Genomic DNA, 27,137 nt, shown 5'->3' on the forward strand with positions numbered 1-27,137 from the left:
GTCTGTTCTGCTTTGCAACCACCTGAAGGACCACAGAACACTTTTTAGAAATATATATTGCAGTTTCCTTAACTGAATATTTGATTCAATTTTATTTGTGCATTCTGGGTTGACTGTCATTTCCGTGGCCCTGTGGTGCAGAGCTGGGCTGTTGCCTGCCCACTCCCCTATCCTCCCTCTTTCCCCTGCTCTTCCTTCCTTCTCTCCCATTTTGAACAAGCATACATTTCTCACCTCTTCTGCTACCAATCACCAAGCAGGCCAGAGCCGTGTCTCCAAGCTGTGTGAGTCTGCAAGACACCACCCGTGTGGCCCCTGCACACAGCAGGCTCTTTGTCCTGTATGTTGGCATTCATGGCTGAAGATTGTCGGCTCACAGTCTCTTTTAGTTTACATCATCTGCTTGGAATCTTGAGAACCCATGTGGTGGGGATACGGGGAGCCCTCAGCGATGCTTCTGGAATGAGCATGGTCCTCCCAGCCCAGCTCTCCCTGCGGTGAGCACAGAGCTGCCTTGTCTCCCTGAGTGGCTCTGTGGCTTCCGCTGCCGGGTACCAGCACTGGGGCACGCAGAGAATGCGGCCTACTGCTCGGCGCTGCTCCCACCCTGGGGCTTTGCCAGCTTGCCTTCCTTCCCCGCTTCCCATCCTGAACGCTCTCAGTTGGAGTTCGGGACCACGGCAGTCGTCAGCACCTGCCTTTGAGATGCATGAGCTGCCAGAGCACTGCTGGGCCTGCAGAGCTGAGGTGTGCCATCAGAGAGGAGCTGGGCCATGCCGGTGTAGAGTGTAGGATCCGGTGTCAGGAGCCAAAGAAGCCCCAGGACGTCTGGGCTGATGCCTTGTGTGAGGTGGGAGCGATGCTGTCCTTCAGGGAAGCACCCGGACTTCTCCGGCCTGGGTCCAGGAGGGAGGAACCCGTGAGGGCTGGAGGCAGCGTGCGCATCATCTGTGCTGCCCCCACAGTCTCCACAGGACCTGTCCTGCTGCCCAGTGGCCCCAGAGGCCCAGCCACCATGAGGATGTCTGGTAACCCCTGAAGAGCTGACCCGTGAAGACTCTGAGCTCCCCCGAGGGGCCCTGGACACCAGGAAATTCCTGGCAGGACCATCTATCTATGCAGACTCCTTGCTGAGCATCCCCCAGCCTGGAAAGAGCAGCTCAGAAGAGGTCGGGGCTCGTGAGGGCAGAAAGGAAGAGTGGGGTCTCGGGGGGCGGGATGATGGGGGTGGTGTCAGAGGTGGTCTCCTCCGGCTCGCTGTCCCCATCGTCCAGGCCTTCTGCCAGGGCGGGGCTGATTCTCACCACGCTGTCCTCAAACTGCACCTGCTTCTTGGCTAGCGAGCCAGCTGGCTCCAGAGGCAGCTCCGTCGGTGTGTCCGGGCGCTGGAGGGCACTGGGCTTCCTTGTCCCCTTCAGGATGCTCTTCATGTGGATGAAGAGGGAGCCAGGTCCCTCCTTGAGGGCTCCGTGGAAGGTGTAGGTCTGCTCGGTGTCCCCAGAGCCGGTGGTGCTCACCACGCTGCTGGAGGGGTCTGTGTACTGCTCAGGGGGGGCCAGCACCTCTGCTGCAGGTTTGCTCTTTTTCCGCTTGCTCAGCAGGAAGTAGGCCAGACCGGTGATGATGAGCATAGAGCCTGGGAGAGATCTGGGAGGTCAGGATGCTGGACACATCCTTGAGAAAAGCCAGATGCCTACCATCCCTGCGCAGGTGGCCTGCGAAGCCACATTTAAGCCCCCAGAGCTCCAGCCCACACGCCTAACTTGTCCTCACACACCCACATCAGACCCTGTGGCAGGCTGCTGCCTGGCCAGCGGGGGATGTCAGTGGGGCCAGTCTGTGCTGGGGTCTTCACCGCGACCATTAGCCAGGAGGCCCTGTGCCTGAGGCCCTCTTCGTGCAGGAAGTGGATCCTTGTGCTGTTCCTGCCTGTCCTCCCTGCACTGTGCTCAGCCTCCCTCTCAGGGATGGCTTGCTGTGTCTGGACCTGCAATGCCTTCAGCAACCTGGACTCTAGGTTGGATCAGAGCTGCCTTCTATTCCCAGGAGTGGGGACAACCTCCTTTACTACCACCTGCCTCCAGTAAACACGGGATGTTGCAATGCCCTTTGGGTGCAGCTGGCAGTGTTCCCTGGCCCCTCACGCAGCCTCCAGGCCAGAGGCCCCCTGTCTCCTGCTGGGAGCCCCTCCGTGTCCAGAGGAAGGCGTGAAGGTGGCTCTCCTGCCTGCCAGGGCTGGAGCCCCCTGTGTATCTCACCCTCTCTAAAGGTAGGAGGTTGTGGCTCACTCTGACCCTGGCAGTGCTGGGTCTGACTCTACTGAAGGCTGCCTGGAGTGGCCCTGAGAGGAGGCTCTGCCTTTGAACCTCGTTTCCAAAGGGGTTCAAATGCCAGGAATTTTAGATGGCATTTTAGATGGGTATTGAGGAGGGGTGCAGTTTTCACAGCTAGGGAGGAGAGAGAAGTGTCCCAGCAGAAAAAGTCATCACTGAAACCTAGGAGGTAGAAGCATCCATTTCTGGCTTCTGAGGTCAGAAACCTGGGCTGGCTAGCAGGATGAGTAGAGGGATAAGAAGAGGGGTTTGAGGGCCTTTGGGGGCCCCATTTAGTGTGCCTTTCAAACCAGGCTGAGGAGTTTGGACCTGAATGGGTAGGGGCTAAGGAGACACAAGGGTTTGGATGGAGAAGTGATCATCTCGCTCCCTCTGAAAGCTCAGATCACACACAGGAATTGGAGAAAAGGTCAGTTCGCTTTTGTGGGTATAACCTCTGGACATTTACAGGAAAAATGCGTTTCCTGGGATGTTCCTGCCTCTTGATCAGTCCCTCATCCCTGCGATCTGTGCCAGGAAGAGGCCAGGGGGGCCCTAAGCCAGCATCACGGGAGGCGCATAAGAGGGGCTTCAGACCCTCCTGCTCAGAGCCTCCCCTCGGCCGGAGTCTGCCTGCCTCCACTACCTCCTGGAACTCCTACCTGGGATGGTCACATGCCAGACCAGGACAGGGTGGAGGAAGCAGGCCACCGAGAGCAGCATGTAGGCCAGGAACCTCTGGAAGCAGCCCAGCCAGCGGGCCTTCTCTCTTGCTCTGTAGGCCAGGGACCCTGGTTGACACCTGCGGGGAGGAAGTCCAGGATTGGCAGGAAGTAGGGAGGTGCCGGAAAAGTCCCCGCAATGTAAAAAGCCCTCAGAGTCTGGGATTGGGTTCCATTATGGCAGTGTTCTCTGCAGCGGCCCCTGGTTGAAGTCCTCCCGAGAGGTGAACTCCTCACTGTGGCTTTCAGTTAGGGGGCCTTGCCTGAGCCTCCAGAGGGCCTCCAGCAGTTTTTCTGAAAGGCTGTGCAGCCACAGCTGTCTGGTCTAGCGGGAGGAAGGCAATGCTCTCAGGAGGCTGCAAAGGCGGTTGGAAGAGAGTAGGAGACTCAGGGGCACCTTGTGAAGTCCCCAGTGTGGTGGGGAAGGCGTGCAGCCCAGCGGACCCCTGGCTGGGACAGTTGGAGGGCTGTGCGTTGTACCCGACACATGGGCGACGGGGCTGGAATCCAGCTGCACCCTGCTCAAAGGGGCCTTGCCTGGACATGAGGTGGCATCGGCCTGGAGGGGCTTCTCTGTTAACTGGCAGCAAGGACCACATGTGGGCCTGGTGGTCTGATGCTGCGCAGGTTTCCTTGAGGATGCTCCCTCCAAGTTGCAAAGGAAGTTAGTGTTTGCATTTAGTTCCACCTCCTTCACCCTCTGACGTGGCCTGAAGCCCGGCGTTGCACACAGCCCAGGCCTGCATGGTGTGGCTGGGTTGTGTGGGGCCAGAGCCTTCTGCCGTGGTCCATTGGTGCCCCCTGGTGGTCATTATTTTGTTACGAACCCAGGGTGGGAATGAAGAAGTCCAGAGAGGGTAACATGCCCCTTTAGGGTGAGGGCAGCACCCTCCCCTGCCCTGAGAAGCTGCAAGGGTGCCTTAGCAGTGGTGTTCCGCAGAAATGGGGGAAGACTTCTGCCTCAGGGCTAGTGCCCCTGGGAGGCAGCCAGTGGCCTTGCAAGATGCAGGACAGCTGGATTTGAAGTCTGACTCTTCATGCTGACTGCCTGGAGAACCAACCGTGTAGGTTCTGGGAATGTGGTCCAGCACTCGTCCTCGGCCACGCTGACGACAGCCTCTGTGAGCTGAGCACGAGTGGGCGGAGGGACAGCCTCTGTGGCCGTGCGGCCTCCCCAGACCCTGCCAGCTCTGCAGTCCTGCCCACAAATGGGCCTGGAGGCCAAGGTCCGGACTCGTCCCTGCATCCTGGCAGGAGGCAGAGTCAGTTCTCAAACCCAGCTCTGCGTGCTGCAAGCTGGCCTTCTGTGGGGTTCTACCCCCTGGTGGCTGGCTCAGATGGCAGGTATGGTGACCGGGTGTTTCCGGAGGATGAGGATGACGCTGCAAGTGGACTCTGAGTGGGGTCAGCCCCTGATGGATGTGTCAGTCCACTCCCTGGTTGGGGGAAGGGTAAAGGGGGCCGCTGAGCCCCATGAGCCTGAGCCCAAGTCTGGGCTGGGGCTCATTGCAGGGCCGGCAGGGAACCATCCCCTGCTGCTCCGGGAGCAGAACAGTTCGCAGATGTGTGCTCATGGGTGGAGGCCTCTGGGGTGTTTGGGACGGGGGGTGTTGGGGAAGCTCCAGGGGCTACTTACTGGAAGCAGACGGACAGCAGCTGGGCCACAAAGTAGGCCCCTTCGCTCACGGAGACAGCGGCTCCTGTAAAGCTGTGTGGAGACGGGTGAGGGAGGCCAGACACACTCTTCACATTCCTTGGGAGTTTCCTCACAGCGCCCTGGCCTCCTGGGCTTCTGTGCATAGCTGAACAACTGACTGGGAGTTTCTTGACCGAATCCTGCCATCCAGCCGACAGCCACTAGGAGCTGCCTGGATGCCAGGCCCTGGGCTGGGCTGGGCCTTAGCTGTGGGCGTGGGGTGGAGGCCGGGGCCCAGAGGGCGGTGAGGGACCTACAGGCCGGCGGGACCACCTTGACCCCACACTGCTGCTGGGACCCTGGCAGGCACATCCATCCACTTAGGGTCACCAGGACTGTGGGTGAGCGAGGCAGCCATGTGGACAGGAGGAAGGCCCACCCTGCTTCTGGGCTCTAGGGGGACAGTGCGCAGTGGCCGGGGACAGGCTCAGTGAGCCAGGGAGGGCCTTCGGAGCCAGGGAAAGCCACGCTGTCTGGCGGGGGCTCCAGGCTCGGGAGGCATGCAGGGAAAAATGCCAGGCTCTGGGAATGCTGGAGTGACGGGGAAGGTGCTCTTGTGCTCTACAGAATAGAGTAACGGCTTAGAGGGGTGGTTAGGTTACATGGGTGAGTTTGAGAAAGACTCAGAAGTTCCTGGGGTATAAACTGAGGGATAAGAAATAAGGAAGAGGCCAGAGGATGACAAAGGAGTGTGGGCTGGAGGCTGTGGGATCCACTGAAGATTGTCAGAAGGACCTAGTTTTAAGTGGCTAAAGTGGTAGAGTGGAGATGGACCGGAAGGGTAGAATGGGATTGGGAGCTGATGGGTGTGATCCATGTATTAACAGCAAACCAAGGAGGGTGCCCTGAGGAGCAGCCCTGGGGAGGGCTCCTTAGGACACAGACCAGGGCACAGTGATGCGGGCGGGTGTGTCTGGGAGCAGGTGGGGGCGGGGGATGCAGCCTGGTGATGCTGCAGGCAGATGGTGGTCCCTCAAGGTGGCCTGCTGAGAAGCTGGGCTGTCAGGACCGGCGGGGAAGGGACCCCAGGCTCTCCTCACCCCTGCACAGGTTTTTTTTTTCCCCACTAGGGGGCGTTTGCAGAGGCAACTGGAAGAAAAGACAGAGGTTGAGAAACTAAAGGGACCCGGGTGGATCAATCTGCGCCCTGCTGGTCTTGGGCTTGGTGATGTGGGCTGAGCTGCTTACTCCTCTGAATTCTTTTAATTTGCAAAACAGACTATATAATGTGCACTTCCTCTATAACTCTGTCAGAGGTAAAGGACATAACATAAATAAAACATTTAACTGTGCCTGGCATATAGAGGAGCTCAAATAGAGAGTCCTTTGAACGATTCCCATCTCTCTAAAAAAAGAGCTGGCTTAATGTTTGCTGAATAAGGAAATGATTGATGAGATGGACAGATGGATGTATGGATGGGTAGGTGGAGGAGTGGGTGGGTGGAGAGATGGACGGGTAGGTGGAAGGGTGGGTGGATGGGTGGGTGGATGGATGGAATGCTGATTGGTTGGTTTATGGGATGATCTGTCTAAAAGTCCTTTCCAAACAAGAGGATATTCCAGAAGCCCCCGCTACTCCTTTCTCCTTTGGTACAGAATGGAGCTCGTGTGGGATGCGGGAGGTGCTGCAGGTGGATCTCTGCAGAAGGATTGGGGTAAGCTGGACTAGAACATACTGGCAGGGAGGGGCCTGTGCACGCATACTCACAGCAGGTAGAAAGCCAGGCTCTTGAACTGTCCCTGGAGGAAGGTCTCAGTGCCCACGCCGATCAGCACTAAGGGAGGAAGAAGAGGAGGGAAGTGTGGGCCCGGGGGCTCCGGCCATGGCACTGCCTTGTGGAGGCTCCTTGGCCATGGAGTGAGCCATCTCCTGGGCACTGGGAGTCAGGGGATCTCTTCTCCATGTGGCACAGGGAGCTGTGGCTGGGAAGGAGGGCAAGGAAACTTCTGGATTGGTCTCTGGGAACGGGAGGGCCTTTATGCATAAGCTCAGAGGCCTTTTAATCCAGCCTCCCCAGAGAAGATGCCCGTCCTCTTCCACACTGGTCACTCTGCCACCCCGAGTGCCCCCTGAAACAGCCCACAGACAGGCCCCGAGCCCCAGGCTCGTCAGCTGTCCTGCATGTGGAGTGGCTTCAAGGGCCTTCACCATCCTGTAGGCCCATGGGTGCTGTGTGTCTGGACCTCGGCGCTTGGCCATGGGACCTGCCCCCACCCCGTTCCCTTGCCCAGATCGCTGTTCTTGCTGTTTTCATGGCCTCGTTCTCACTTGCTGGCTTGGCCGCTGTATTGAACACTCTTGGCTCATCGTTTTGGACCCAGTGCTGATGAAGTCCCTGGAGTTTTGCTCAGATACAAGATGTGGCTCAGCCTCGTCTCGCCTCCTCTCTTTTCTTGGCAGTTGGTGTTTGTGCTCAAATACTTGAACTCCCATTTGTCCGGGATGAATCCATCTCAGACCCAGCTCTGTGGACTTGCTGGGTCCTGGCTGTCTCCTCACTCTCATGGCTTCACTCAACCAGCTGTGGCGCCAGCCCCTTTGCCCGAGGAAGGGCACACGCCACAGACAGCATCCGGTTGTCTGGAGACGTTCTTCCCACCGTAGTGACCCATGGGTCAGATCTCTTTCTGGCCCTACCTGATTGCAGGGTACCATGCACCCTATTACAGCCCCTGCATCCCATGGTACAGCCCACACACCCTACATTTCTCTCTGTGGGCTCTGATGACCCACACTGGTATTTGCCAAGTTGTGGCTTCACCTCGTCTGCCCCCCGGAGAGTGAGGGCCGGGCTGCTGCTCTTAGCTGCCGGCGCCTGGCCCTTCGTCTCTGCTGCCCTGGGGGCTGCTTCCCTGGGCAGTGGTGCGTCCTCCCTCCCCTGGTGGCTTCCCTGTGTAAGCTCCCATGCTTGGGCCACCTGAGCTCTTGATCCACTGCAGAAAGTCTGACTTTTGACAGGCAGGGTTCAGTCTCTCAGCTGCTAGCCCTTCCACCCCTCACTTCGTGGTGGGATGCAGAAGTACTTTAGGGAGAAGGGGACAGAGCTCTTCCATCTAGGAAGGGGATACCAGTGTATCCTTAGGGATTGGGTTCTAGTGCGCCCTGTGCTTGAGGGCCAGAGCAGTGGAGGACACCACATCTCTGTCCTCGTCAAGTTGTAACTGACTTCTGGCTTGTCCCAGGTTAAGGGTCAGGATACCCTGAAGCTTCATGACCCTCTGCAGTGTTAACATAACCTGTGGAGCACTCAGCAGATTACATACAACGCGTGTACATGCCCTGCTTCCTCCCAGCAGCCCCATGACTCAGGGAGTTCCACATGCCCCCTTCTACAGGGGTGCAGATGAGGCTCAGTGACCTGTGTGGTTCTCCCAAGGACACATCTAGAAAGTGAAGGACCTACAAAACAAAACTGAGAATTCTAGCTCCAGGCAATGGACCATTTCCTGGTTTCCACTGTGGACCTGTGTGTGTGTGTGTGTGTGTGTGTGTGTGTGATGCAGTGTGTGTGTGTGTGTGTGTTGTGCAGTGTGTGTGTGTGTGTGTGTTGTGCAGTGTGTGTGTGTGTGTGTGTTGTGCAGTGTGTGTGTGTGTGAGGCAGTGTGTGTGTGTGTTATGCAACAAATATTCATGTATTTAGTTTTCACTATGTTTTCTGTCCTGTTTCCAGCATTTGCATTTATTAACTTATTTAAGGGGCTTCCCAAGTGCCTCTAGGTCAGGAAGATCCCCTGGAGAAGAGAATGGCAAACCCACTCCAGGATTCTTGCCTGGAGAATCCCATGGACGGAGGAGCCTGGCAGAGTACAGTCCATCGGGTCACAAAGAGTTGGACACGACTGAAGCGACTTAGCACACCACACAACCTATTTAGTCCTCACAACAGTTTTATGTGAGAGTACTCTGTTACCCTCATTTCATGTAGGAGGTGATGGAGGCGTAGAGAGCGTAAGTAAAGCCAACCAATCAGCCGCCCAGTCATGGATCTAAGTCACATCCCGCGTTTCAGTTTCACACTTGCCAGTTAATAGTTCTGCTGATCTCTTTGAGGACTCAGTGAGTTAATTAATGCCAAGCACATCACAGGTGCTCAGTGAAATCACTAATTTCTGGCACAAGAATACAGCCCAGCCCAGGTAAGGATCTTCCCACCCAGGGCCTGGGGGAAGGCACCGTCTGCCCAAGGCGATTCTTATGGTTGTTCGCCTCTGGGGTGAGGCAGGGCCTTCATTCACCTCTGTGGTCTTTGTATGTTTTCACTGGGTCCTGGTGGATGACCAGCAGATGGCAGGAGAGGGTCTTGGGAACTCAGCCCCTTTCCCTAACTTGCACCCCTTTGGCACATGGAGAGCTATTTTGATGTCTTTAAACAGAGCATCAGTAGTCAGAGGGGCATTTCAGGAACGCTCTAGAGGCAGTGCTTGTTTGTAGCTTGAAAAATGAGAATAACAGGGACTTGCCTGATGCCCTAGTGGCTAAGATTCTGTACTTGCAGTGCAGGGGGTGTGGGTTGGAGAACTGGCTGGAGAACTAAGGTCTGCCGTGCTGCACGGTGAGGCCAAAAAAGAAAAAGAAAATTAAAAAAATGAGAGTAACAATAGGAAAAAGAGTTGGGTTGGAATCCTGGTTCTGAGTGGGTAATTGTGGATAAGTAGTTAACCCATGGGGCTCCCCAGGTGGTGCTAGTGATAAAGAACCCACCTGCTAATGCAGGAGACATAAGAGAGGCAGGTTCAATCCCTGGGTCGGGAAGATCCCCTGCAGGAGGGCAAGGCAACCCACTCCAGTATTCTTGCCTGGAGAATCCCATGGACAGAGGAGCCTGGTGGGCTAGATCCACAGGGCCACAAAGAGTCAGACATGACTGGAGATTTAGTACACATGCCCTCATTAGCCCATCTGGTCTGGGTCTGCCCTCACTTAGCCTGTCTGGTCTGGGTCTGCCGTGTGTGGAATGTGTAGAATTAGTTATATCTCCCAGAGTTGTTGCTTGGATTGGGGAAAATAATGCGTTTTGTGCTGAGAGACGTCAGGTGGTCCAGACACATGAGTTCCTTCCTCCCTCTGACTCTGGCCTGTTCAGCTCTCCCAGCCTCCAGGTAGCCCATTTTGGAGCAAGGGAAGTGAGGTCACCCTTCTAAGAGCTCTCAACCAACAATAAACATGCTAACTTTGCAAGCCCAGGGACCGAGGAATGGCCTTTGGTTGGAGGAGGAGAGCAGGGGGCCGGCGTTGGGAGCATGACCCCTCAGGCCAAGAGATCCATAGGGGATTCTCACGGGAGGCCTATCAGGCCCTTCGACACTGGGGCCAAGGGGTCCCCTGCTTGGTCCTCCTGGTTTTGGGGCTCATGTTCTCAAAGGCAGACCACTGACATTGCGGCAATGCTGATAGATGTGGAGTCTTTCCTTTCCTCTGTACCCATCTGTCTGCTTGTGGCCTTGACCCTGCTTCTGCCTGGCCGCTTCCTGCCCAGGCTGCATGGTGTCTCCCGGCAGCTATTCCTAGACTGCGCTTCCATCTCATCTTCTGTGGTTTTGCAGGGCTCTGAGCAAATGGGCCAACCTACATCAGCCACTCACCCCAACACATGATGCTGTGGCTCTTGCCATGAGCTGGGGATGGGGACAGAAGAGCTGAGGATGCAGATGGGGGACGAGTGCCATCATGTCTCCCGAATCAAGGCTTCATTATAACAACGCCTCTATAAGGAAACTTGCCCCAGGCCAGCCTTGATCCTGAGTTGCATCGTTCTTCATGCTGCAGGTGGTAGGGGTGCTGGGTGGAGTGGTATATGGGCTTTCACATTCCCACTGAGGGGCCTTAGACTCCTTCCATCCCTCCTGGTCACCCATCCTGTAGGGTCCTCTTGCCCTGGTCCCAGCCCAACAGAACCACTTTCCAAGCCCACCCCGACACAGCCCGTCCCACCGCTCCATCTCACGTTCCCTCACAGTCTCTGGGGAGGCATCTTTCCTGGAGTCTTGTTATAATCAGCATCTGTGGACAAGCCTGGCCTCTTCATCTCATCCCCTGGCCTCTGATTTCTCTCCGTCTTGTCTGGGCTGTGTCCAACCTCAGTACAGTATTTTCTTCTCCCAGAGGCCAGGGCTTTCTTCTGAGTTGCCTTCCTGAGCTGTTTGTTCTAATCAGCCTTAGCAGGGATCAGAGATTCTACACATGTGGTGCAGGCCTGGGCCAGGCACACGGCAGAGCATATTTCCAGGCATCTCAAAGCTCTGGTCCCAGACTGTGGTCGGACAGAAGTGTGGGTGGATGTGCTGGGCTGCGGCAAAGAGAATGGGAGGCTTGATCAGAAAAGCAGCATCCAGTTCCTCACGCAAATGGTAACTCCCTTGTCTGCTTCCTATTCCAGAAAATGGGGATCATAAAACATGCATAACTGGCTATGAGCCTCAGTCTTAGTAAATTATAGAGTGTTGTGCAAATGTAGTTGATGGTTAATAGCATTATTAGGAGAGAGAGGCAGGGCATTCCCATCTATAGCCATGAGGGAAGGGGAGGGTTTATTCTTATCCTTTCCTTCCATTAATACATGTTTTTATTGTGGCTCAAGAGCTCTTCTCTGTATACAAATGTTGGTCATTGATTTTCCTGTCTCGCAGATCCCTTCTGCAGTCTCACCTGATATAAATGGTCCAAAGCCCCATCTACCTTTACATCTCGCGTGTAAGCCTCTCTGTGCATCCTGCTAAGTGTCCATGTGCTCCTGAGGTTGGGGCTTGTCTGGGTTGGGTTAAGGTTAATGGCCAAGAGGCTGTCTCCACAAAGTCTGACCTCTGCTTCCTCTGCTTCAGGGCCAACGTCATGGCTGGTTGCAGCTTATCTGTCTGGACTCGGCCACTGGGTTGGGTTTTGACACCTGTCTCGCATTCAGTGCAGGCTTCCCTGGTGGCTCGGACAGTAAAGGATCTGCCTGCAATGAGGAGACCTGGGTTTGATCCCTGGGTTGGGAAGATCCTCTGGAGAAGGGAGAGGTAACCCACTCCAGTAATCTTGCCTGGAGAATCCCGTGGACAGAGGAGCCTGGTGAGCTACAGTCCGTGGGGTCACAAAGATTTGGACACGACCGAGTGACTTCACTGGCACTCAGTGCTGTGTCCTGGTGAGAACGCAGGACACTCCTCAGAGGTCACTAGAGGCCATGCTAACTGACTTTCCACGCCAGGCAGTGGCTTTGGCCCTGGATGCCTGGGGAGTTGGGGGAGAAGGTCGTACTCACTGCTGCTGAAGGTGCCTCTTAACACCCCGCGTTGTGTTTATTGATTTTCTTCATCCACAGCAATGGCATATTTCCTACTGGTCTTAATGTCTGTAGGGACATCTCTGTAGGGAGACACTGGTCTGACGGCAACGGCTGGGGATGGTTCAGAAAGGGTCGCAGCTGACTGTAGACCTGAAAGCTATATCTGCACCATTTCTAAGAACCCAGAGATGCAGGAACTAGCTGCTAAGAATCCAATGAGACAATAAGGTAGTAGTTGCAAGCTTCTTAACTCAGAAGGAATTGTGGCAGATTCTAAGTATGGCAGGGAAGTTTGCTCGGGTGTTGAGAGACATTCAACGGACACCTAGGAACCAGGGTTCAGAGACACTATGAGAAGAGGCCAAGATTTTATAGAAGGAAATTTTAGATAATCAGTTAGAAGAGATTAGAGTGTAGGGTGGTCCTTCGTGCCCTCCATCAGCACTCACATGCCTGCTTAGGCAGAATGTCCTGAAGGCAAGAGAGTCCTCTTTCTCTACCAGATTCTCTGTCTTAGACTATAGTGGACCATCCAAGAGGTCTATTTTGTCTGGCCTTGTAGATTGGCCAAAGTGCCTTGGCAGGTTGCAGTGATGCCTCCCCAGTCTTCATCCCCTTGGTATCCACACTCTTTGTTATATGCCAGTGCGGTCCCTTGCACTAAAGAGAAGTCTGTTTCCTCACCCCTTGATTCTGGGCTCAGCACTGTGTCTTGCTTTGGACAGCAGGATTGTCAGGTAACAGGCAAGCACAGATGTGAAACCGACTTGGGAACTGGACCTACCCTCTCGTGTCCCTGCCATTATCATAGGCGTGTGTCTATGCCAGCCTGCTGGAGCACGAGCGGCCTTATCAACCCAGCCAAGGTGAGTCTAGATGGACCAACAGCTGTCTGATCTTCAGAGAGTTGAGTGCACTCAGTCTGCATGAGCAGAGCCTCCTAGCCTCCTCGCCCAGATGTGCGAACAATAAAAGCTTATTTCTGGGGACGTCTCTTGCCATCTAGTGGTCAAGACTGCTTCCACTGCAGGGGATGTGGGTTTGATCTTGGGTCCAAGGACTAACATTCTGCATACCTTGAAGACACACACACACACAAAGCTTATGGCTGGATGTCTAAGGTTTTACAGCATTATTCTGGCAATAGATTGCTGACCTATTAAAAACAGCTTTATCATGGCATAGTTAACATGCAACGAACCGCATGTGCTTAAATGTGCAACTTGCTAAGTATTAATATATGCATACACCAGGGAAACCATTACTGCACTCAAGATAATGAACATATGTATCACCCAAAAGTTTCCTTGTGTCTTGTAACCCTACCCTCCTACCTTTGTATCCACTCCCTTGCGTACGTTCTTGCCAAGTCGCTTCAGTTGTGTCTGACTCTTTGGGACTCTGTGGAATGTAGCCTACCTCTGTCTCCTCTGTCCATGGAATTTTCCAGGCAAGAATACTGGAGTGGATTGCCGTGCCCTCCTTCAGGGGATCTTCCAAGCCCAGGGATCAAACTTGCGTCTCTTAAGTCTCCTGCATTGGCAAGCAGGTTCTTAATCACTAGTGCCGCCTGGGCACCCTCGTATCCACTCCCAGGGAGCCACTAATCTGTTTTCTGTCACTTGAGATTAGTTTGCATTTTATGGAAGTTTATACAAATGGGATCATACAAGATGTACTCCTTTTTTGCTATCTACTTTCATTCATCATAATTATTCTGAGATTTATTCATATTATAGTATCAATTGCTCATGCCTTTCTATTCCTGAGTACTGTGGATATATACTTTGGTTTATAATTTATCTGTTGATTGGCACTTGGGTTGTTTCTAGTTTGGGCTATTACAAATAAAGATATTATGAGTCTTTATGTACAATCTTTTGTATGAACATAGACTTTCTTTTCTCTTGGATAAATACCTGGAAGCAGAACCCCTGGATAATGCAGCAGGTATATGTTTAATTTTTAAAGAAACTGCCAAACCATTTCCATAGTGAGTGTACCATCTTAAATTCCCATCAGTGGTGTATGAGAGTTCCACATCCTTGCCAACACTTCAGCATGTGGTATAGTGAGTCTTTTTAATTTTAGCCTTTCCAGTAGGTATGTGGTAGTATCTCATTGTGGTTTTGATTTGCGTTTTGCTAATGCCTACTGATGTGGAATATTTTTTCATGTGCTTATTTATCATCATGTCTATGTTGATTTATTTTTCATTCTTTTAACATTATATTTTCAAGAGTGCTGTTTTTAAGTTTGAAGTTATGCAATTTATCAATTTGTTCTTCTATGAACTGGACTTTTGATATTGTACCTAAAAACATCTCTGCCTAACACATCACTAAGGTTTTATCCTATTGTCTAGAAGTTTTATAGTCTTGGGTTTTACATTTAAGTCTAACCTTTTTGAATCATTTTCTTTGTGGGTATCCTTAAAAAAAATTTTTTTTTGGCTACACCATGTGGCATGTGCCCAGTCAGGGACTGAACACGTGCCCCCTGCCCTGGAAGTACAGAGTCTTAACCACTGGGTCACCAGTGGTCTCGTGATTTCTTTGTCTAGTTTTGACAACACAATAATGCTAGTTCATAGAATGACTTGTGAACCATCTCCTCCTTTTCAAATTTCTGGAAGGGCTGTGTAGCAGAGTATTAACTCTTCCTTCAGGGCTATAAGAATCAAGGTTAAGACACCACCTGGGACAATATACTGCCTTTTGCTGGTGACATCGTTTACATGGAGGGACCTGCAGACTTTCACTGATACTGCTGACGATATTGACCTGGATGCAGAATGACATCCTTCTTGTAGAAACCCACAGAAGAAATTTCTTCTAGGTCTTGATTTCAAATCAAAGTATTTGGCTCAAGTATTTGATTCTTATGCTTTCTTGTATCCCAAGAGAATGCATCTGCTCACTCGCCTTCCATATGGCGGCTTTCCTGGCATTAGGGAACAATGACCATGCCTCCAACTATTCTCTGTTCTTGCTGCACATACCATGTTTTTTTTTTTTTTTTTAATTGGATCTTTACCGAGGCCTGTGGCAGCTAGGAAGGCTCGGGGACAGAGGCCTGTGGCAGCTAGGAAGGCTCGGGGACAGCCCCAGCGTCGGCCGTTTGGTTCTGGCGACCTTCGTTCTTGATAACAATTCTCTTCAGTTGGTTGCGCAGACTAAAGAATAATCTTAAAAGAACTGTTAGCCCATGAAAAGTTTAATGAGGCTACCATCTTTCCTCTGGTTTCATCACTACACGTGGTGTAGGAATAACCAGCGTCCTGTGGGGTGGTCTCAATGGCCCAAGCTCAAAACATGAAGAAAGATATGACTCAGGGTTAGAGCTTTCACAGTATAGCCCCCTTTTCCTTTCTAGCCTCAAGGATCATATGTTAGCTTATTCCTTTCCTCTGATCTTTCTTTTCCATCCTGCAAGGAGATCCCACAGCTCACACTGCAGTCCATATGTCCTACACATCCTCTAAAACTAGACAGTGCTGAGTGAGACTCTACGTGCTGTGGAGGTTGCTGCTTTAGTCATTGTTTCATTGGATGCTCATGACCCCAGAAGGCAGATGAACTTGTTATCCTTATTTCATAGATGAGAAAACTGACATTTAAAATGACTAGGTGACATGCCTAAGGTCATATGTCTAGTAAGTGGTAGAGAGGGACACAGATTCACCCTCCCAAATACTACGCTTCAGAGCTAGGCACTGGGATATGTATTTACTAGCTTGTCCCCCTGGTCAGATCACGCACGTCTCTAGGTTAGAGGTCACACCATTCTCATCTGCGTGTCCACACTGTGCAAAGTGGGAACTCAGCCAATAGTTTCCAGATAAATGAGTCTTAGGTGGACTTCTGGATTTTTTGTTCTAACTCCAAGAAGGAGGAAAGTGAAGTGAAAGTGTCTGTTGCTCAGTTGTGTCTGATTCTTTGTGACCCCGTGGACTGTAGCCCACCAGGCTCCTCTCTGTCCGTGGAATTCTCCAGGCAAGAATACTGCAGTGGGTAACCATTCCCCTCTCCAGGGAATCTTCCCAACTCAGGGATCGAGCCTGGGTCTCCCGCTTTGCAGGAGGATTCTTTACTGTCTGAGCCACCAGGGAAGCCCCTAATAAGGAGGTCATAGGCATAAAGAAGTAAAGAGAGAAATGCTTGGACCAAATTTATTATCTCCCAATGGTAGGAGCATCTTCCCTGGTGGCTCAGACGGTAAAGCATCTGCTTACAATGCAGGAGACTCGGGTTCAATCCTTGGGTCAGGAAGATCTCCTGGAGAAGGAAATGGCAACCTACTCCAGTATTCTTGCCTGGAAAATCCCGTGGATGGAGGAGCCTGGAGACACCACTGAGCTACTTCACTTTCACTTAATGGTAGGAGGGTGGAGCAAAGATGGGGATATTTCATTTGCTCATTGGGACAATCAGAGTGGAAAACAGTCTATATCCACTTATAAGATCTGAAAACAGTAAGGTCTTGCTTGGGTAATAAATCCACCTGCAGACTGTTGGAGTGCGTGGAGCTTCCCGAGGTGGCAGGAGAAGGCCACAGGGACATCCATTTAAGAAGGGTGGACATTAGTATGAAGGGCCCAAGATGATTGTCTCAGAAGCATCAGTTGTTTTTCTTCCAAAGGCTTTAAATAGGACTAAAGTCAGACTATGCATTTGCTGTACTCTTTAAAAAATAATGAGAACATCTAGGTTTAAATGCTTCCTTTATCCTCTATATTAATAAGCCAAGTCTCCATTTGAATGGGCTGTGCAAGGCATGGGGCTGTCAGGAATGCAGCTCCCTAGCTTATGTAGAGAAGAGGTTAACGGGTCAAGAACCTGGAACAAAACAAAATTCCTAAGTGACCCCAGGTTGATCCCACATTGATTTGTGATCAGCAGGATTTGCTTAAAATGGCTTTGCCTCAAGCCAGCTCATTTTCTTGTTGGCCATGTGGTATCCTCTTGGGAGATGTGTGTGGACAGCCCCCAGACACACTTCTCCAGGCTAGAGGTCATGCCATCCTAATCCACGTGCCTACATTGCACAAAGTGGGGACTCAGTCAACGTTTGCCAGTTGAATGAACCCTAGGTGGACTCCAGACTTCTTGTCCCACTGCATTACTGTGCGGTGATGGGCAGACGGGCTCCAACACCAGACCTGCTCTGCACAAGTGTGCTCAGTCTCGAAGTCATGTCCGACTCTTTGCAACCCCGTGGCCTGCAGCCCGCCAGGCTCCTCTGTTCGTAGGATTTTCCTGGCAAGAATACTGGAGTGGGTTGTCACGCCCTCCTCCAGGGGATCTTCCTGAGCCAGGGATCAAACCCATGTTTCCTGAATTACAGGCGGATTCTTTACCACTGCGCCACCTGGGAAGACCAGACCTGCTGTTCACTGGCTGTTTAACCTCTCCCAAATTACCTGAACATTCTAATCCTTCACTTCCTCATTTGTCAAATGAGATTTAGCTCAGCGCTGGGTCCTCATGGACACTGGTAGGTCTGTGGCAGTGACTTTAATTAATAATTGACTTTCAAGTTTGTTGTCAGTCAGGTATCTCTGCACACATACATGGAAGGTCCTACTGTGATAATTCCCTCTGGAAATGTGTGCAGATTTGTCTGTCCCCAGATGAGGTCCAGGAGGGAGTTTGGCTGGAGATAGTCATGGTGGTGCTGGTCAAACATGCTTGGTAATCATTCAAAGACAGAGCGTGAGTAGTTGGCTTACATATCAGTGACTTTACAAACATAGAGAACGAATGGATGGCCACCAGTGGGGAGACAGAAGGGCAATAGAGGAGTAGGCAAAAGAAACACAAAGGGTTACTGTGGAATTATACGAAATCATGTGTGTGAAACTTTTGAAAGTTGTAAAGTGCTATAGAATTTAACAAATCTTTCATTGCATAAAATCGATCATATAATGTTGCAGATAAAAAGAAGGCCAGTCTTTAGAGTTAGGAAGTGTTTGGTCAACCTCCCTTTGTTTCAGTGTAACTCTATCCACTTTTGCCGCGACCGCACCTGCCTGAGGCTGTGCCCGGTCAGGATGGACCGGTGGTGGGGGCACTAGGCTGATAGGGTGGCCTCAACTAGTCACATGTGCTGTGTGCCTGGTGCCATATCTCAGCAAAGGAGGGACTCCCAGTGCCTTCCATGGCCAGGGAAGGGGTACCAATGAATGATGCTAGCCAAGCATATGGTAAATGGGGAGAAGTGGGTCTGTGATGATCTGGGAAACTTACGACTGATCCAAAGGTAAAACAGTCTCATTTTCTGATTTTAAAAATGCTCCTGTCTGGGGTGAAATCTGCGAAGCCTGGGTGCCCTTGTTTGGCAGTGGCAATACTCTGTGCAGTTGTGGGGCTGGCCGGGGGTGGGGCAGCAGTGGCCTGTGGGGCCCCGGACAGCCTAGTGGAGCTTCATTTAGAGGGGCTGAATGGGGAATAAGAGGCGAGCTTAGCCAAGAAGCCCTGCACAAGGCATGCATTGGCCACAGCTGCTGGGCTTGCCACCCTGGTGTGTGTCCCCAGGGCTGGGGACCTTCTGAGCTGCTGACAGCCTCAGATCCTTCTGCAGAGGGAAAGGGAAACCCAGGAGGGGCTGCTGGATCAGGAGCTGCCTGGTCCCTGCAGGTGACAGTCCGGGTGACCTGGGTCACACGCTTTTCCTAGTTTCCAGGAAACTCAGGCTCCTCGCACAGGGGGACCAGGGCTACTTTAGGTTTCCCAGGGTTTCTGCAAAGTGACAGCCTCTGTCTCAAGTCTGATCTCCCCTCTAGCAGCAATGGCCCTATTCACAAGGCCTGGACCTCTCAACAGAGGATTTCAAGAAAAAAAAAAAAAAGGCTTAAGGGAATAAGGAATTTGCAGATCTTACACATTGGAAATAGGTCAGCAGTTCAGGCATGCTGAAAGAAACTTGAGATTTTCCTAAGATGACTAACACCCCTCTTTCTAGCTTCCCACCTGCTCCTAGCACTCTAGAAAGCCCCAAAACACCATTTCTGGAAAGCCTGGACATTAGCAAGCAATATGGTGGCCTATATTTAACCTGGACCCTATATCAAAACCAAGCGGGAGGCCCATCCTCTGCATTAACCGTGGCTTTCTGCAAGAGATAAGGGTTGTGGTTCAGAGGCGCAGTTTGTACATGTGTGTGTGGTGTGTGTGTGTGTGTGTGGGTGCTATATGTGTGTAGCTGCAGACCCTTCCACTGGCTGAGATAAATCAGACTTTTAAGCTGTCTGCAGCTAATCCATTAGAAGTTTATAAACCTCTTAAAACAGCTTCCCAACAGGAGCCAGGCCTCCCCTCCAGGCAGAGTAAGACAGGGAGAAATGTCACTGTGATTTCTGACAGATGAAAGGGGTGCGTTTCACATATTAGGAAACCCAGACTTAGAGGATGGCAGGGTCTCCACCAGACCAGCGGTGGTAGAGGGTTGGGCCCCAGACACAGAAACCCTTGGGTTAACCTCCCTCCCCCAGGCTGGGTGGGAAGGCGGCCTGGGGCTCTTTCCTCCAGGTCCAGGCCATCCCTCCCCCAGGCTGGGTGGGAAGGTGGCCTGGGGCTCCTTCCTCCAGGTCCAGGCCATCCCTCCCCCAGTCTGGGTGGGAAGGTGGCCTGGGGCTCTTTCCTCCAGGTCCAGGCCATCCCTCCTCCAGTCTGGGTGGGAAGGCGGCCTGGGGCTCTTTCCCCCAGGTCCAGGCCTCATGGCGGTTCCAGCCTCCCCCCCCAGGCTGGGTGGGAAGGTGGCCTGGGGCTCTTTCCTCCAGGTCCAGGCCTCATGGCGGTTCCAGCAGAGGTTGGAGCTGAGGCCTCCATTTGTGCATTTACCCAGAACCCTCAGCAGAGCAATTCTGGACCCTCTAGTGCCCCTGGGGCATGGGGCTTCTTACCCTGGGAAGAAGGAGCTCTTTGGCCAGAGTCCTGGCCTTTTAAAAAGTTGAGGCGTCAGGGTTCCAGGTCTGCTGTCCCCCTGGCTTGTAGCATGACCTTGAGCAAGGTCACTACCCCTATTTGAACTTCAGTGCTCTGTTTTGTAACAGGATGGGTGGGATTAGCCCATTGATGACAGCCCTCCCTGTGCTAACTCAGGGTTACATGTGAGAAAGTCTGTTTGCTAGCATATTACCTTGGGGATGACACAGATCCCCTTGGAGCTCTGAAGTACGTCCTAGGGCTTCTCTCAAGAGGCTTACATCCTCAGTTCCACTTAGCTATGCTCAGTTCATGCATCCTTGATCTTCCAAAACACCTGGCCAGCAGGTCCAGTAATCTTTATCATAAAGACCAGAAAGCACGACCCCAGAGCACCCAGGTGGCTTTCCCCAGGTCATGCATTGGTGAGTGACAGGGCTGGGAACTAGCACTGTTTGAGATCAGCTGGGGGCCGTTTCCCATTTGCCAAGATGCATGCTTAAGACTGTGAGCAGTAGTGGGAAGGCAAAGACTTGATCAGCAGTGAGACTGTGAGTAGTAGTGGGAAGGCAAGGACTTGATCAGCAGTGAGACTGTGAGCAGTAGCGGGAAGGCAAGGACTTGATCAGCAGTGAGACTGTGAGTAGTAGTGGGAAGGCAAGGACTTGATCAGCAGTGAGACTGTGAGTAGTAGCGGGAAGGCAAGGACTTGATCAGCAGTGAGACTGTGAGCAGTAGCGGGAAGGCAAGGACTTGATCAGCAGTGAGACTGTGAGTAGTAGTGGGAAGGCAAGGACTTGATCAGCAGTGAGACTGTGAGCAGTAGCGGGAAGGCAAGGATTTGATCAGCAGTGAGACTGTGAGGAGTAGCGGGAAGGCAAGGACTTGATCAGCAGTGAGACTGTGAGCAGTAGCGGGAAGGCAAGGACTTGATCAGCAGTGAGACTGTGAGTAGTAGTGGGAAGGCAAGGACTTGATCAGCAGTGAGACTGTGAGCAGTATCGGGAAGGCAAGGACTTGATCAGCAGTGAGACTGTGAGCAGTAGTGGGAAGGCAAGGACTTGATCAGCAGTGGGTGTCTCTTCCTGGTCTTTAATGTTCAGTGGGGCCCAGAGCTAGGGGTTCAGAGTGCTGCTTGCTCACTTTCCCAGCAAAGGTCCTGACCACGCAGGGGGCACTGGGTTCAGGACCGGGTTTGAGTTGGGGAAGTGAGCAGGCAGAGCTCAGAGTCATAGCTACTCAGGTTCTTCTATAACCATCTGTCCTCCCAGCAAGCCAAGCAGCCCCCAGATCGGGTTGGGTGGGGAAGAGCAGCCCTGCAAGGGGAACTGTTTCTTTCCCAAACCCATGGTGCTTTAAGGGAAGCCTGGGATCTCCGAGTGTAGCTTCCCTCTGTGAAGTGGGTTGTGGTTAGAATAAAACAAGGTGCACTCCGTTGACCATTTCCATGCCCATACAGTGAGAATCCCGTTCTTGCCTTTGCCTGGCCCTTTACACTTTCACCTTCATGTCTCCCCCATCCACCTTGCAAGAGTCCCCAGGAAGGGGGGGCCGCTCCCTCAACTCATTTCATAGATGACAATGCTGAGGGTTCCCAAAGTCACATGGATGGCGGGTGGCCAAGCCGAGATTCTGTACCGTGCCCCTGGATCCCAGCCCCAGGATCACCCCACTGCATCTGCCCCTGCCCTGAAGAGCCATTTCTGGGGTTTGAGGGAAGAAGGTGAAGATGTGGCCAGGTGTTTCTGCCCACCCCCATGGCCGGCGCCAGCCCCTTGGGCAGCCCTGTGTGCTGTGCCCCGTGCTCGGGGGCCGGAGTGGGAGGCAGGGTCTTACCTGCAGCGGTGGTGATGCCCAGGAGCCGGCAGGTGTATTCCAGCCCCGTCCAGAACACCTGCTGCTTCATGGTGCCCGGGCGAGGCAGGGTCCCAGCAGGGCGGGCAGTGGAAGCTCTGGCCCGAGAGGCTCCAGGTTGCCTGTGTGCAGCGGGAGGCTGTGGCTGCCAGCTCTGGGCTTGTGCACCCTGGGGCCCTGCCTTCCCAAACCAGTCCAGGCCACCTCAGCCTGGCCGAGGTGTGAATAGCGCTCACCTTCCCAGCTTGCCAGGTGCTCGGCTTAATCATTACCTTGGAAGAATGCCCTTACCACTCAGCACAGCCAGGGCCTGGTCTGGAGCTGCCGCGGCCCCAGCGTGGCCGCTGGAGATCAGGCCGATTAGGGCTGGGCTGGAGGCAGCCTGGAGCTGGCAATTAACTGTTTCTGGCTGGGAGGAGGGAGTCAGCGGAGGAGCCAGCCCAGGCTGTTCCTTACTGGGCAGCAGAAAGGCCCAGAGAGAGTCACACCTGGGCCTCAAGCCTGAGGGTCTGAGAGTCAGTGTCTGGTGCTGACTATGTGCAGGCAGCTTTGTGTTTGTGTGTGTGTATGGGAGAGAGGCATGTGTCTTTAAATCCCAGAAACAACTTTTAAAAGGAGTCCCAAGCTTCTATTCTTCTGCACATAGGTGGATTAGAAAGCTTTCAAGTCTGTGGCATGTTTGGACTCTGACCAGACATGCTTAGCTCAGGCCCATGCCACACACAGAATTTTCTTCATCCCTGATATGTATCCCCGACAGGTGATGTGGGAAATTACTATGATTCTTTGGGAGGTGAGTTTCTATGTCAATAATTAACTGAGTGACCTTGGGGAAGCCCAAAGATATGCGTGTGCCTTGGTAACTTTTGCAGAAAACAAATTAGAGTGTTTGCCTGGATTGATGGTCCTCAAAACATGTTCTGAGGGAGGCTTGGAGGAGACTGTCTTCTAAAACTGGACAATGGTGGGCTTTTACTAATTTTTAATTTACTAACTGACATAGATCAAATTCTATCAAGTCTTCGTTTTCCTTCCAGACATTTTCCTGAAATATTTTATGCGTCTGCCCCTGTGGGATAGACAACAAAAACAACCACTAAATTAGGAGGAAAAAAAAAATCCTCAAACCAATGGTCTGTGGTGACCTAAATTGGAAGGAAATCCAACAACAACAACACAAAAGGAGATATATGTGTTTGTAGAGCGGACTCACTTTGCTGTACAGCAGAAACTAACACAACATTATAAAGCAACTATACTCCAAAAAAACAACAACAAAAAACCAAAACCCAGACCAAATCCTAGTAACAATAGAAAACTCAGGCAGAGTCTGCTTTGTTTTTCTCTTTGTTGAAAATGTATGTACCCTCATATAATAAATATTCTTTCTATTCAATTATTTTAACTTGATTAACTTGACCAAGATTTCATAAAGAACTCGTATTTTTCACACTCCTTTCCCACTTTGAATGAGTTTAAGAAGCTCTGTGTTCATGTGATCTTTAAGACCGAGGTTAAAAAAAAGTATGATTTTACATATATATTAATTTTTCTTGTTGCTTGACTGTGTTTTAGTGGCAGACAACTCCAAACTTCCCAATCTAAAGAGGTCTTGGCACTTGCATGGCTCTCTGCTGTGATACCTGGATCTCTGTGGCACATGCTGAATTGCACAGGTGGAGGTGCTGGGGGCTGGGGTCAGCACCCTGAGGCTCATGTGCTTGAGGAGCCTGTTCTCCCTGAGCAGCTTGGGAAGCTCTGGCTGGCCCCACAGCACATCTTGCTTCTTCCTTGATAATAGCAGTGATGTTGTAAATCTGGTGCCTCCATGCTCAGAAGACATGGAGTCCTTCCAGGCCTTGGTGGGGTCTGTTCAGCCCACTGGTCCCGGTTACAGCCTCCTCTTCATAGATGCTGAGGAACGAATATGGAAGCCAAGTCTGGTCAAATAGCCTGGAAGGGGCATGTACTGATGAGCTGCTGGGAAAGTGCCCCTCACTTTAACCCAGGGGTGGAAGGGCTTCATTCTCTCCCTTTGGATATGCCTGTGTTGGCTGGGCAGCTCGCTGGTGATGAGGGGATGAGGCAAAGGGCAGACCCAGCAGAGCAGGGCGTCGAACGTCCTTACGGAGCTGCTGAATTTACCTGTTCCTTGTTGGTAGCCGGTTGACTTAGGTTTCATGGCTCTCCAAGCCTTTTTTTGGGAAGCTCTTTGTTTGTGAGCTGGGCTTAGATTGGGAGAGACTGGAAATTAATGGCGCTGAGCATTAGGAATGTTCTTCCATCCCTGAAGGTTCCCTTCTTCACTGGGTCTTGCTCCTTTAGAGGGATGGAGGAGAGGGTTATGGTTTAGGGAGAAATCTGGTTGGGGCAGATTAGAACTCTGAATTTAGAGAAAAGATTGCCAGGAGCCAGGGGTCAGAGACACTAAAATAGAAGTTGGCTGAGAAGGCAGAGACATCCGAGTCTGACCTGGTAGTCACAAATGGACCCGGAGGACAAGGAGAAGGGGCAATTCCTGGGGAAATAGTGGGACCGCCCAGGGAGCCTATGAAAAACCAAGAAGGGGGCGGGACAGAAACAAGGACTGCTGAGGAACGAGCATAAACAGTGTGGAAAAGTACAGGGAGCAACAAAAAGGGAGTCTCAGATTACAGAGGTCTAAGGAGCATCGTGCTAGGGACCCCGCTGCTCCTGACAATGGTGTGACCCGGATCTCGCACAGAGAAAGCATTGTTTTGCCTGTTATTGCATCCTGGAGAGTCTAAGCTCGCACTAGCAGATGGAAATTATGTGGGGAAGCTTTTAGCTCCAAGTAGGGGAAGGTGTTCTCACCATCCTTCCCCCATTGGTAGGATGAATGGCTGCAGGAGATAATGGGCTCCTTGGAGCCACGTGACTACTTGGTGGGGGGAGGTGACAGAGTGGGAAGTTCTCAAGCACTGACTGGAGGATTCAGACCCAGGGGCTGGTGGCTGTGATGCCTGAAAGAATCAAGACAGGGACTGTGAGAAGTGACTGGGGCATCTCCTAGGATTCAAAGGAAGAGAGCTGGGGCTTCCTGCCTCGCCTAGTTCCTCTTCTGCCCACCTACCATGGGCTCTGAATGCCTGGCCAGGGAAGAGAATCACTGTGGGGACTAGCCAGGATAGTTTCCAAACTCATTTCTGCCCTTAACAGCTGTGTGGCCTGGAACATTCCTTACTCTCTTGACTTCCTTATCTGTAAAATGGGTCTTACTAGGGGATCAGAAGTGCTGTGTCAGAAGGGCCTGTCCAGAGCAGATGCCAGGAAATGGAGGCTAATGCATAAGTGAACAAAGTGATTGCACCATGGCCCACCCTATGTAGGCTCATTAACATGGGGTCCTACGCACTGAACCAATGATACCCCAGACTGGGGCACAGCCTGGCCCTGCCATCATGGAGAACCAGGGTGAAAGGAGAGGCTGCTATCTGAGACGACAGGGCTCAGCCAGGGCTTTGCTTACCATATTGTTTCATTTCATGCTGCACCAACCAGAGCCCTTGTGTGTTGCGGCCATAGGAAGGCTAGTTGACTCCAGAAAGTTACCGTGGGGTTTCCCTGGGGGTCCAGGGGTTAAGACTGTGTGCAGGTTTGATCCCTGTTTGGGGAACTAAGATCCCACGTGCCATATGGCACGGCCAAACAAAAAGAAAGGAATTTACCATAATCCGAGTCCTGACTCCAGGGCTGTGAAAACCAGTGATGATGTCAATGATTATTATAATTATAACGAGCATTTGCTTAGTATGAACAGTATTCCAGGGACTGGGCTAAATGCTATATCCCTGCTGTCACTTCAGTTGTGTCCGACTCTGTGTGATCCCATAGACAGCAGCCCACCAGGCTCCCCCATCCCTGGGATTCTCCAGGCAAGAACACTGGAGTGGGTTGCCATCTCTTCTCCAATGCATGAAAGTGAAAAGTGAAAGGGAAGTCACTCAGTCATGTCCAACTCTTCGCGACCCCATGGGCTGCAGCCTACCAGGCTCCTCCATCCATGGGATTTTCCAGGCAAGAGTACTGGAGTGGGGTGCCATCGCCTTCTCCAAAATGCTATATACACAATCTTATTATTATTATTCACATTTTGCAGACAAGGAAGCGGAGTCATGTTGGGTTAAGTGCATTTGCTGAAGCCTACAGAGAACAGAAGTGAGGGGAATTTTAGTCCGCTTGTCTCGGCTTGGACCCCTTCTGTCGCCCTGTCTGGTTTTACAGTTGCCGCGGATGAGAGGAGACCATCCCAGTACCCTTGGGCAGAGCATTCAGGAGGGCTTTGGGTGGAAGATGGGTGTTAATTCCTCGCTGCTCCTGGATCCCAGGCAGCAGTGGTGGGTATGGTGAAGCTGTCCACACTGTCCTCCCAGTGACAGTGCATGGGAATGAATGCCTCCGGTGCTGGACTGCAGCTCACCCTGGGTCTCGTCGAGAGCGTCTGTGTGTTGCTATAAAGGGGTGCTTCTCAGGACTCCCCATCGTGCAGGGTAGCCATAAATTGTGCACCATTAATAGCAGCACACAAATTCCAGATGCTCGGGATGGCCCTGGGGAGCATGAGAAGTCAGGGGAAGATGAAATGCGGGTGTACATGGACCTTCATCTGTCAAGACTGCAGAAGCCTCAGCAAAGCACTAGGAGGCTCAAGGCATAACTCCCGAGAGCGCCTGGGCCTGGAGACAAGTCTGGAGCTGATCTAAGCCTTTGACCTCGTCAGTTGCCCTGTCACCTCGCCCCTCATTTCAGCGTCTGCCGAAGAAAACAGGCCCTCAGACTTGCGCCCCTGAACCCTTGCATTCCTCTTAACGGCATCCTCCCCCTCACCTGTATCCTCCCCCTCACCTGTTCTTTCCTTCCAGTGGAGGTGCAAGGGTTAATCCTCACACCCGTGCTGTCACTCACGAGTCCCCTGGGACCTCGGACCTGTATCTTCCTCTTTGCCTCCGCCTTTCCCACCTACTCGTCTACAGCCAAGAACAAAGCTATCCTATGAGGCACTACTTCCCCCTGCAAACCACATGCAGTCCTTCCTCCCTGCACTACCTAGGCTTTTGAGAGTGGCCTCAAATGACCACCCCTCCCACTACTTCTTTGCGTTTTGTTTCCTTGTCCACCTACTAAAATGTGGCTCCCAGCCGGGTGCATGTCACTGCCACTGTGTCGGCCTGGCAACGGGCCACCAGATCCAGCAGCCTAATGGCTGTGTTCTATCAGCTCCACCTCTTGGATTTTTTCAGCTTTTGAAGCTATTAACATCCTTCCTACTGGAAATGCTCCCTGTGACGTCAGCCTTTGGCAATCCTCCTTCCTGCGTTAGGGCTTGTGTACTTTCTTTT

The 27,137-nt window shown here is 52.2% G+C and overlaps 1 protein-coding gene across 2 annotated transcripts; it reads right to left on the minus strand.

The window, feature by feature from the left end:
* Positions 1 to 400: 400 nt before the first annotated feature.
* On the minus strand, positions 401 to 22,170 carry TMEM72 (transmembrane protein 72). Of its 2 annotated transcripts, XM_006073973.4 has the most exons (6): positions 22,014 to 22,170; positions 21,760 to 21,899; positions 6,439 to 6,505; positions 4,671 to 4,742; positions 2,975 to 3,114; positions 401 to 1,636 (listed from the first exon to the last, which is right to left on the minus strand). In XM_006073973.4, exons 2-6 carry the CDS (start codon positions 21,827 to 21,829, stop codon positions 1,161 to 1,163), a joined length of 825 nt encoding a protein of 274 aa, XP_006074035.4. In that variant the 5' UTR covers positions 21,830 to 21,899; positions 22,014 to 22,170; the 3' UTR covers positions 401 to 1,160. The 2 variants fall into 2 exon arrangements, with proteins under 2 accessions (XP_006074035.4, XP_044798388.2); XM_044942453.2 differs by lacking the exon at positions 22,014 to 22,170 and having other exon boundaries at positions 4,671 to 4,734; positions 21,760 to 21,774.
* Positions 22,171 to 27,137: the final 4,967 nt, after the last annotated feature.

The sequence above is a fragment of the Bubalus bubalis genome, chromosome 4 (genome assembly GCF_019923935.1).
Source record: "Bubalus bubalis isolate 160015118507 breed Murrah chromosome 4, NDDB_SH_1, whole genome shotgun sequence".
NCBI lineage: Eukaryota > Metazoa > Chordata > Mammalia > Artiodactyla > Bovidae > Bubalus > Bubalus bubalis.